The sequence below is a fragment of the Cupressus sempervirens genome, chromosome 1 (assembly GCF_028749045.1).
Source record: "Cupressus sempervirens isolate cs-2001-9-10 chromosome 1, ASM2874904v1, whole genome shotgun sequence".
NCBI classification, from domain to species: Eukaryota; Viridiplantae; Streptophyta; class Pinopsida; order Cupressales; family Cupressaceae; genus Cupressus; species Cupressus sempervirens.
In genome coordinates this window covers 246,922,562-246,935,144 of record NC_143118.1, presented here as the reverse complement: position 1 = coordinate 246,935,144, position 12,583 = coordinate 246,922,562, and the positions used below count along the sequence as shown (strand labels likewise).

The following is a 12,583-nucleotide window of genomic DNA, read 5'->3' as shown; positions in this document are numbered from 1 at the left end:
AGTGGGCTACATAATGGTGAAGTCAGAATTGATTCAATCATTTACAATGATTAATGATGGAGTTAGAATATTGTAATACTTTAATAAAAAAGTAATTATTGAGTTCATATCATTAATTGAAATACGAAGTGACTATAATAAAGTTATAATGCAAAGTCACTTTAAGTTATTCCAGCTTGTTTGAGAAGCTACTTCATAAGGAGGAATCAAAAGTAAAGAATGTCTACTTTATAAGGAGGAATTAAAAGTAAAGAATATTTTATCCCACATTGCTAGAAGTACAAGCATTCAGCAACTAAAAAGCAATATAAGAAAGGCCATCCTTTCATTTGAGATATGTTATGAGAATTGAATGTTGAAACTTTTTCTCCATTGTTGCTGAAAATCAGTGACTGGATTTTCCAAGGACAAAGATCCTTAAAATAAGTGAAAACTGGATGAAAACCCATCCGTTCAGTTTGGTGGATTCAATCAAAATTCACATTGGGATTGAATTGCAGATTCTTGAGATAAATAAGAATTTCTAATAGCTGGAATAGGACATGCAATAGAAGCAGGTCTGGAAGTCCAAGTACAAGATATTGAAACTTTCTCCTTGGTATTTGATAAGGTTTATTAGCTGCTGGATGATTTGGAACAGATGTTTGAGGCAGCCATTCACATCGAAGCTTGAGAACATGGGCAGAGATGAAAGATAATAAACAGTCTGTGCAGTCCCAATCATAACGCAGCTGTCCAAGTCTTTTACAGTTGCAAGCCTTCGTCTAGAACATATTATTGACTAGTTAGATTTCTTAAGTTTGCAGCATTGAGGTATTGTAAAATCTGAAAACTCCTGGGGTCTTATTAAGGTGATGTAATAATTAAAGATTTGTCATTTCATGAATGTCTGTAGCAGTCTAATGTTTAGCTACGCTCTTGAAAGACTTCTGCTATATGTTTGATGAAATGAAAGCACAAAATAGACAGGTTTTGAAGTAGTTTTTTTCATGTCAACTGTTGCTATACTACTGTGATTGTGCACTAGTAAACTGCATGGTTATCAGTCATTTGTATGACAATTTATGATAAAAAATCAGAAACTTTTATCACTCTGTGTTTGATTAAATGCTGATGTATTAAGCCTTGCTATGTTTGATGAAATTAAGCTTGAATACTACCTATTTGGTTCATGATTTCTTACTAACTACAGATTTCAATAACCATACAATTGTTTGATGGAATTTATATGCAAATAGTTTCCATTTGATTTTTGCAAGGCAACTGTCTGATGATATTTCTTCAAAAGATATTTAACATTTTAGGCAAAAACTTGGTTTGGTTTAAATTCCACCAGGTGGGAGTTCTTACAGGATGCTTGGCAACCAACATTGTTCATCCCAAATAGCAGACTCTTTCTTATCTCAACCCTATGCCATGTGTTCAGATTAGAATTTTTAGTCATTAGGTTTTAAATTCTACGTTTTCAGAAGCACAAACCATATGATTTTCATTTTCATATCATGATTAAATTGTGTTTCTGTATTTGAAAGAAGCAAGGTTTTTTGACATACTGAGACACCATTTTATTAGTTTCCACAGTATAGACAGGTTTCAATTGAGCATTCATTTATAAGACTTCAGTAAACATAACAAACTTGCTTTCATGTATACCGAGCCTGGGGGGGACCTAAAATCCCCTTCAAGAGAGGAGTTGGTTTGCTCACCAAGTTGGTGTCAAAAAAACGATAACAAATCTAAACCGGTTAGTTTTCACCAATCCCCAAACAGCTACCAAGGGATCTGATTCAATTGAGTTATTATCAGTGGATTTTGGTCTGACTCGTCTATTATTTTTATTCTGTATGATAATAATATAGAGTTTGACCACACGGATGTTTGTTTATGTGTCTCCATTGGTAATAAAGAAGTTGGCTAAATATTTTAGATTTTCAACCTCATCAATTGTGTCAAATGTCAAATTACCAGGCTTAAAAGGAGATTTACTCCATAATTCAATATGACCTTTGATCTTAAAAATTAAGAGTATTGGACTTGCCATTTCCTTGGTCTTCAGAGCTGGATTATCAAGTTCAACTCTAATGTGTGTGCTTCAACATATTGAACCAACATTAAGCAGTTTCACCCGGTAAAGTTCAGATTCAGGATTGTTCTACCTGAACATAGCTCAACCATTAATCTTGATGTCTGATGATAAATCTCTACTCATTGTGGTACCCGGTTTGACCTGGTGACTGGACAACCCACTTGCTTACATGTTTAAAGTTTGGAGTTAAGTTTCTATCATCCTCTCTGCTGTCCCAACCACACTACAACAATGGTATAGAATTAACCATTTCCCTATTTTCATCACTTGCAATCATTAGAATTCAGAGACCTCCCTTTTGAAATCATAAACTCCTTAACACTAACAACTTACATTTGACAATTCAATTTCTGACCTCCCATGTATGTGCATGATGCTAGCTTATGCTGTCAATTATAGCTAATCAATTTCATATAAGATTCCAACATTTTTGGTTCCCACAGCACATGTCAGATAATGGAAACGAATAAGCTGCCACCCACAACCCTGTTCAATGCTCTTGCAAACTAATCACTGCTCTGTTTCCATTTAAGATGTTCATCTCATCTCTTACATTGCCAATGCCAATATTTGAAGTTTCCTGGAGTATAATTCAAACTTCGGTATTTTTTTATTGACTCCCAACTGCTATAGCCATCTTGATGTATATTGAACAGTTACTGCCAACATCCCTAAATCTGGTCCAGACTGACCCAAATTTTTATCACTTTCAAGCTCTTAAGAAAAGGGCCTCACAGAAAATATGTAATTGAATATCACTATAGAATGTTATATATCTTATGGAATGCACTTCTATTAATAATGTACTTATAAAATTCTTTGACAAAAGTTATATTCCAGTACAACCCAATAAGGGAAGCAAAGCTAGATAGATACTGGGAAAAGACAAAAAAATAATGAATGTAATCCATTGATTATATTACCTGGCAGCTAGGGTAATCTTCACAAGCAAGAAATGCAAGATTTATTGATGAAAGCCTTGGTGCCACAAGCAACGAGACTTTTGTGACAATGCCAAGGGTGCCTTCACTGCCTGAAAATTTCAAGGGAAACACGATGGTCACCATGGAAGTTAAACGTGATCTTGTTATTGAGTAGATAAACCTGAAAAGAATGAGAAACAGTTTCTCAATGTTTAAAACATAAAATAGTGCACACATCAATCATTTTTTATGAACATTTCAACACAACTGACCTATGAATAGCTGCTTTAGATCATAGCCAGTATTGTCTTTTCTTAAGGTCCCAAGCAAATCAACAATGGTGCCATTTGCAAGAACAACTTCAAGTCCTGAATGTAGCACACATAATTAAAAATCTCAAGAGTACTCAGAACCTAAACAATGCCAATTTTCAGTGAGGTTTGATCAGGTTATCATTTCAAAAAGTTGAGAAGCAAGAAACTTATACTGAGAAAATTCTCCACTGTTCATTTCTCAGTGCTATCCAGCTTTAACAGAATGAGTGCAAGTTGCTGAGCTGTGATATTCACATATACATTCAAATCAATTCAACTTGCAATAATTTTATGCAATGAAGGTCTAAATGGTCAAATTTTGTCCATGTTACCAGTTAGGATTTAGGTATGTGAGTTTGAAAAAAATATTTGGTGTTTGACATGTTTTTGGGTACAAAGCTAACATAAAAATCATGTGTGTGCATAGAGAGAGAGAGAGAGAGAGAGAGAGAGAGAGAGAGATTAGCATAAATAGAAATATTCAAATATTTAATAAATTTAATAAGCAATTGGTAAGAAGCTGCCAAGGGGCAGCACCCATTATATTAATTGAAAAGAGTATTACATCAGCATCTTGAGAGAGAGAGAGAGAGATAGGGGTCCAACTAGGACCAAACCATCCACAACATCAGTTCACATTACAAAAATGGGGGGATGTATCCAACTATCAACACCTGAACCAATATCCAAGAACAAAATTGGGGAGTACTAGGTACATATCAAGGCCTCGTATATTGAAGTAGGCTAACAGAAGTAGCAGAATTGCTACCCACCCCTCCCTAATTTGATTACTACACTATATCTAATATGTATATCCAATATATCACTAGAAAGTGGAAACCACCAAACAGTATGCATCTCCAAAGGACCTCCTAGTAGAGGACTGTTCCCACAAAGAACACACAAGGCCACAATGTTGATGCACATCTACATTGCAAGGCTCCTCACCAGCTGCCAAGATCTCCTTGATAATTACATTGGAAGTGGACTCTTCCTCCTCATCATTATCTAACCCTTCACTACAGAGCTAACTCATAGGCCACCTGTCCCCTTCATTCACCATGAAGCCAAACGACTTCTTCAGGAAACTGATGTTGCAGCCAATGGATGGCTTCCTTTCATCATACTTTTTTCCCTCCAACAAAGAATTTAATGTGTTGAACAAGACAAATAGCTGAGAAGGGGGGAAGAATCAGTTATTCCATACTCATTAAAGCTTTTCCAACTGCCGATAAACACTTAACATACATCCCCTGCTACTTAAGATCTTTCAGTTAAAGTGCAGTAATATACCATCAAAAGATAAGCATTAAAGCACACGGACACCTACACAATGAACACAAGGTTTTACATGAAAAACCCATGGGAAAAACAACACCGAAGCTAATTCTCATAAAATGATAACAACACCGGTTAGGTGACTTAGTATAACAAAGGTAACTGCCTGAAGAAGGGGCACTACCAGTAGGGTAACTGCCTAAGTACCAGATCCACAGGAGCCTTTTGTGCACATTTCAAAGTAACTTTAAAGAGGCTATTGAGGAATACTTTTTTCATGTTTTAAATGATTTGAAAAGAGAATTAGATCTGACTCAAGAAGAAGATCAAGTAATCATCACATTGTTCTTCTAAATGTTGGCGCCTCGTATTTGTTATGGTAAATCGATGTTGTGCATTATATTAGATTTACATAGATGTTTCCAAAAGAAACAAATATTAACAAAAGACACAATAGGAAACTTTCCTAAATGAACTAAAGACAAGTAGATGACCATTAAAGAAACATTCTATTATCCTAATCCCCCTCCCCAACCTAGTGGTCATCATCTAACTACCCTGCAAAAGACTACATATCTTGTGGTCATAACCTCATCAAAGAAACCTTCCTATGGGAAAACATGAGACTTTGCATGGTAAAATAGCACACGCAAGCAACATGCAAGTGCATGCAACCACTGAAAATTAGAGACTTCTGCTCAAAATAGGAAATTGCACAATCAAAACCCTGGACTAGGCTTGTGATTTTCAGCAAAAGTCTTTGAAGACAAACCGCAATGTTTTCATAAAAGGCCTCAAACAATTTTGGGACTTAGTTTTGGCACAAGCAGAGTTTGCATGTAACAATTCAGTGAACAGAAGTACTAAGAAGACAATTTTTTAGATTGTGAATGGCATGAGTTATAGAGGAGCTACAGAGTTGAGGAAATTGGATGCTGAAGTAAGGAATAGTGTGCTAAAGCTGGAGGATTTGTGCACTTTATGAAGAATTTGCATGAAGAAGTGAATAATAATTTGAATAACAGTAATCAAGGATATAAAGAGAAAGCAGATAAGAAGAAAAGACAACTTTTGAAGTTGGAGATGACTGATGGTACATTTGAAGAAAAACAAATTTCAAGTTGGGACATATAATAAGTTGAAGATAACGAAATTTGGGCCTTGTAAGATCTTGAAGAAACATGACAATAGAAATGCCTTTGAAGTTGAATTGCCTAAAGATATGTATATTTTATCTATTTTCAATATTCCAAACATTGTTGAGTGTTATGAATTGGATGAACAAACATCTGATAAATCTGAGTATCCCAACAAGAAGAAAGAGGGAATTGTCAAAATTTGGATACCAAAGTTAGCAAAAGCACCAAAGGAAAGGATTACAAAGAGTACTTAGTTCAATGGTAGAATAAACCAATTGAAGACAGTTCTTGGATGTCTCAAGCTAAGTTGGATCTTCATGATACTTCTCACACTATCAAGGCTTCCTAATGTGGACATCAATCCTTATATACCCTAGGTGTTTGATGCAGGAGCATCTTGGGTGCTTTGGCAATCTTGCATCAACCAAAAAGATTTCTTGTTAATTGTTCCTATTTTTTGTTTGAGGAATGGCCTTTGTTGTTCGTGTTATTTCTTTCTGCGCAGTTGGATACTTAATCTAGACCCATTGTGGATCCTATTCCTATGCTCGCGGAAATTGATTCCTTCATATGTGGGAGTTATCCTTCTCTTTGCTCGAGGCGTGTTTATTTCTTAGTAGCTTGAGTAACTTATGGGTTTCTCTTCGGCGAGGTTACATGTGATATCAAGGCTTTCTGCAGCCTTGGGGTTCGCTTCTTGGATCAGGTGTAGACCTATCCTTGTTCGTGCAGATGTTATTTTGCATATTTGTTTGGTCATTGGTTTCCCCTTTGGGGTAGGCTCTATATTTTGTAATAAATTGCCTGACAAGCTGACTTGTGGTCTTGCTGGCTATATAATTAAAAACCTAGGATTGAGAAAAAAGAATGAAGTTAGATAGGAGGAAGTTAAGAAGAATTTGACTTTGTAAGCCCAAGCTTCTAAGCTCCCAGATTGTAATTTGAATGTATATGGCTGCAACCAGGTTGGCTTTATGCTTGGCATGTTGCAAGAAGACTATCTCATCATATCTGCATTGAATTGAATATTTTTTCTTATGGTTTCTCCTATATTGTGTTGGCTTCCGTGTGTGACTCTAGCAAGGGTAGCTTGGGAGTGGTTTTGGGCCCTCCTGCCTTGCATCAATATTATCATATTACCCACATGGTACACAAGTATTGGTGAGTACCTGTCTACATCCCAATTTGCAAGGGATACGCCACCTAGAGAGAGAAGGAAGCTAGTCCTTAGGAGTAGGACATTCCAATTAATTAATGGACTAATGTATAAGATGGGACCAGATGAAGCGTGTACGTGTATCACAGAAGAAGAGGTCCCCAACATCCTTAGGGAAGCACATGAAGGCCCGACGGGTGGACACATGGGATCAAACAAGACGACTTAGAAGGTGCTACTCGCAGGTCTATGGTGGCCTATGATATATAACGATGCCAAGAGATAGGTCATGGGTTGTCACATGTGCCAGAGGGCTAAGAAATCATTAAAGCGGGACTTCGTGCCCATGAGTTTCTCACATGCATAGGAGCTGTTTGAGAGATGTGGGTTGAAGTTCAATGGGCCACTACAAGCTACCAAATTCAGACAATGTAGATACATTGTAGTGGCAATAAAGTACCTTACCAAATGGGTGGAGACATGGGCCCTACTTGACAACTCCGCATTGAGTACAACTAAGCTCGTTTATGAATATATTATAACAAGGTACGCTATTCCAATGCAGTTGACAAGTAACCAAGGGGGCCGCTTTGCAAATTGTGTCATCTAGTTGCTAACCACAAAATCCAAGTCTTCTATTCCTTATCAAGCCCCTACTACCTAAAAGTGAATGGCTAGGCCAAAGCCATGTGCAAAATCTTGGTGTCGATAATTTACGAATCATGTGGGTAGAGCAGGAAGATTGGCAAAACAAGCTAATAATTTTTTTGTGGGCCTATTGCACAATGTACAAAGTAACCACCTAGCAAACACCATTTCGTTAATTTATAACCAGGACGCTATTGTACCCATAGAAATTGTGGTATGGAATCTCAGGATAACAATCAAGAATAGGTAAGGTGATATGGAAAGCCTAAGGGAAAGGTTACATGCCTTAAATAAGTTAAATGAACGTTGGACAATGGCGTAGTGCACAGTGGGTATAGCCCAACAATGAAGGTCCAACACGAAGAATATCTAGGTAGATGTGATTCACCCTAGGGAAGCTCATACTAAATTATAACAGTCTGAATGAAATCAAACCAGGGAACTTCAAAGCCAAGTGGCTCAGTCCGTATAAAGTGAGAGAAGTTGGAGAAAATGAGGGTATTAAATTAAGGACACTCAATGGACGGTGTTGGGAGGTTGATGCCTCCATCCCCTCTAGGTGGAGGTATGGTTCAGCATAGATTGATGGATTTGTGACCTGTGCTTAACCGCCTCCCGTAGATCCTTGTCTCTGGCTATTGTGACGTTGATTGATAGCTCAAGCTTTTGGTGTAACAGCAATAGTGATTCCAACAAGTGGTATCAAAGCACTAGGTTACGGGTTCAAATCCCTCAGGTCGTGCTAAGGGGGGGATTGTTGCGAGGTTGGTGCCTCCGTCCCCTCTAGGTGGAGGTATTGTTTAGCATAGACCAATGGATTTGTGACATGTGCTTAACCGCCTCCCATAGATCCTTGTCTTTGGTTGTTGTGACGTTGATTGATAGCTCAAGCTTTTGGTGTAATGGCAACGGTGATTCCAAAAAACGGGAGGTTCCAAATGCAAATAAATGGGTCAAAGTTGAAACCCTACTACAAAAGGCAAAGGTGGAAGGAAGGGTTACCCAATCCAATGAAAGAGGGTACCTATTGTGAGGTTCTCACATCATCGCCCCAAAATTTTGGGGACCCCCTTTCTTGATCGCCATGGCAGATTTTTTCGGAGTTGTCCAAAAAAAATTCGATTTAGAAGATCTTACGCCTTGGAAGCCTTCAGGCCAAGAGAGATGTGGTTGAATTTTTTTTTTCACCCGGTCTTAACTCAATTTTCCAAATCTTGTAATTTTATCCTTAGGCCAAACAAATTTAAAAGACGATTTTTTTTCGATGGTTAGAACCATACTTGGTAGGATAAATTTACAAATTTTGTGGACTTAGACAGATTTTGAAAATTGGATGTAATTATATAATCTTTAGCATTTTCAAAATAAAGAAATTTTTAGATTTAATTGTTTTGGAAAATCTTAAATTTTTCAGTGAAACAAAAATTTTTGTGATAGTGAAATTAAATTGGAAAATAGATTTTGGATGCTAGAAATATGGTTTATTTTTGGTAAAAAATTGAAATTGCATTGCAAAATCGAAGATGGACTTAATTGCAAAATTTTGTATTAAATTGGTTTAAATTGCCTTGAAGATTTTTAAAAATATTTTAAAAGATTGGTAAATTAAAGTTGAAAATCAATGCTATCTTGTTAAATCCGATTTTAAATGATATTTTAAATACCAAAATGTCATTAAATGGAAATTTTTAACATCTCCAAGGCTTTTTTAATTTTATTTTGTAATTTTTGGTCCTGACTAGCAATTAAATGTGCAAATTTCACTATAGGCAAAATTAATTTTGGCTTGGCACTTAAATTGGGAACATTAATGAGACATTAATTTCATTGTCTTCTCCTATAGGTGCTAGTCGGCCAGCTTGGAGGAGTAAAGGGAAAATGGTATAAGAGGGCTTCTCCCTCTTCCATTTCTTATTCCATCACAGCCTTCTCTTGTGGTTGGCGATTTTTTTTGGAGCAGCTTTCTTCTCTAGCTTGGCGATTTTCTAAGGAAGGGCAGTTCTATGTGTTTGGCGATTTTTTGGAGGGCAAATTTCAACCTTGGCAATGATGGAGCAGACCTGAATATTCTCTTGCTTGGCCATTTTTTCACAAAAAGAGGCAATTTTCTGCCCTCGCCGATTTTCCTTGAAGGGCAGTTCTATGTGTTTGGCATTCTTGTTCCTCCAATTTGAGCGAATTTCACACCTTGGTAGTTTTGTTGGGGCAGATCTAAGTGCTTTCTTCTTGTTTGGCGATTTTTGAGGAATCTGATTTTCTTGCTAGAGCTACAATTTTTTGCACCAGATCTAGGCAATTTTACTTGGAGGAGGAAATACATGATCCGAGGTCTGATTTTTTGGCAGAGTGTGGGCAATTTCCAAGAGATTAAAATTCTGATTTTGCAAGGAGGCTTGAATTTTTTAAGGCCTGATCCAAATTCAAAGAGAGCCCGGCTATTGGTAAAGGTAAAATCAAAGCAAAATTCAATTCATTTTAGAGCTGAAGATTGGTTCAAAGGCAGATTTTAATCCTTGTTCTTGCTTGGTTTCGTTTCCCTTATGTTCTTCTTGCATTCATCGTCCACCGCTTCATCCTCCCATTGCTAGGTTGAAGATTGGAGAGATAAGTGTAGATTTCTTGATAGGACATTTGGCGAGGCAAAAACAAGCTAAATCACCCTAGGTTGAAGTTGGGAGATATAAGTGTAGTCCATCCTAAGGTAACGAAGGGGCAGAAATAAGTGGTAGTCCCACCTCTAGGTTGAAGATTAGAGATTGATAAGTGTAGTGATAGGACTTGGCGAGGCAAAAATAAATTAGAATTCATTGATAGAAAGAAGGTTGGAGATCGATAAGGGTAGTCCATATCACTTAGAACAAAGGGGCAAAAATAAGTGTTTAGGATGGTAGATGTTAGTGCAAGCAAGAACCCAAAAGAACGAACACCAAAAAAGACAAAGAAGACATGATGCCTAAGACCACCTTCTTCTCGAAAGTGAGGCGAATAAGTGATACCAATATCGGCACAATAAACATGATACAGTTAAAAAACAGCTTGAAGGGAGGACAATCCCCCATGGAAAAGAAAATTTAGAGAAGCAGAATTTTGCACACGGCGACCTTCCCTCCTAACTTGCCTTGTCCAGAATTGGTAATGGAATGTGCATCCCAGTTTGATTTGATTAGTAAATTCATCATTTTTGGAAAGGGAAGAGGGTGTTACCCAACATTGGCGGACAAGTGATCGAAGAAGCATTCAATATCCCCTAGTACAAAAGCATGACAGTGGTAATGATGGATCAGGCAGCCAAGTCATTTCAAGATAACCAAGAGGCTTATTTCATTCATCTAAAGCAGAATTGGCTACACGAAGGCAAGAAGGGAGTCACCAGATCATCAAGGCTCACCGTGTCAAATTTCAAATCAGAATATGGCGACCTCATTGTGATTCTCAGCCGGATCATGGGCCTAGCTCAAGGTATGCAATTTGAAAATTGGATGTACTTTATTAATGAAATTGAAAAAGGAAAAAGAGGATTTGATTAGGCTAGGATCATAAGCGAGAATCTAGAATTACAACTTAGGACCGTACAAAATCAAAAGCAATTCTATATGGCATCCTATCTGTTCTATCTAATTGCGAGATTGTATGAAAATCCTGGACTTAAGGCCTTAGGAGTAATTGGCAATGGGCCCAAGCAATGTTTGGTGCATGCGTGCTATCCACAGCTTCATTTGCACAACACCAAGGATTATAAGATGTTTTGTGATGCCTTTGCCATGAAGACGATAAGGATATTGCAAGGGACACCTGCTAAGAGGCTCTCATCGGAAGCAAAAGAAAAAGTTAAGAAGTATGGGAGTTGGTTCATCCAATTTCCGCAGTTCACTTATATTAGAGTAGCAAGAAGCACAGTTTGTCCCAAGAGACTTCCAAGGTACCCACCCGACAAGGTAGTTTTGATGGAATTGGCTAGGCAACTTGAGCATTATGACAAAATGATAAAACTTAAGGGTGAGAAAGGGATTACCTTCTCATTTGGAATTGGCAATGATAGTTGCCCCAATCCTGTTGCCTTTGCAGCTGCGGAGAAAGAATTAGAATGGTATCATCTAGCATGGTATAGAGCAAGGCAAGGATTTGATTCTAATGGTCTTATCAAGGCATCTTACGGAAATACATTTAAACATGATCCTACTCTAGAATATTTTTGGGCAAATGCCCAAGATGACTTTTATGTGAGAAAGGTAGCTTTCTCAAGATTGTTAGTGAACATGATGAGGGCAATTAGATGGAGAGGACTTAATATTCCCAATCAACTAGAAGATGATGAAAATGTGCTAAGAGAAGATTATGATACAGTGGATGGAACGGAGTTGAATCCAGTGGATTGGGATGATCATTAGGATCCTTCCTTGGAGGCAGTTGCAAGAGCAGTTGATTTGTACACTGAATCGTGGTACAATGGGAAGTTGAGGAAATTACAAAGTCAAGGGTACACCTTATGAAAAAATGAAACCAAAGGAAGGTCCAACGGAGTCACTTGGACAGAAAAGTGAAGGAAGTAGCTAGTAGCAAGGAACAGTTGGAAGCAAGAAGAGAGGTTTGGAGGTTGAGAAAGGAAAAGAACATCGGGAACCTCTAGCAAAGAGACAGAATGCAGCATTGTCAAGAGAAAGCATAATTGAGGCTAGAAGCCAAGAAGGTAATACAATTGGACAAGGGACCGCTGTAGAGGTGAGCTCTGACTCAAAATCAAGCGGTTACAGTGACAGCACCGAGTACTCTCCTCTCTCAGAGAACCAACATGGAGAAGATGTGACAGTCACTAGCGGAGAAGAGGATCGGCCAATTGATATTAAGGAAATGAGTCAGGAGCCCAAGGTTGTTGGTGATGTCTGGCTAATTGAACCAAATCCAAATTTGGGGAGATGCACCACACCACTATTGTTAAGGAAAATGCTTATGCCAAGAGGCGAAGTAATGACTGTCAGAACAGTTGAAGACATCCAAGGATTAGTAGAAAAGGGTGATAGCGAGAACCATAAACAAATTGC

At 37.7% G+C, this 12,583-nt stretch overlaps 1 protein-coding gene across 2 annotated transcripts in view; it reads right to left on the bottom strand.

Moving 5' to 3' along the window:
• D2HGDH (FAD-linked oxidases family protein) overlaps positions 1-12,583 on the bottom strand; it is a 213,082-nt gene that overhangs the window by 121,714 nt on the left and 78,785 nt on the right. For both annotated transcript variants that reach the window (XM_089822015.1, XM_089822007.1), the window contains exons 7-8: positions 3,282-3,377; positions 3,010-3,119 (exon numbers count right to left, since the gene is read on the bottom strand). In XM_089822015.1, the coding sequence (XP_089678141.1) occupies positions 3,010-3,119; positions 3,282-3,377 (206 nt within the window). The remainder of the gene's footprint in view (positions 1-3,009; positions 3,120-3,281; positions 3,378-12,583) is intronic.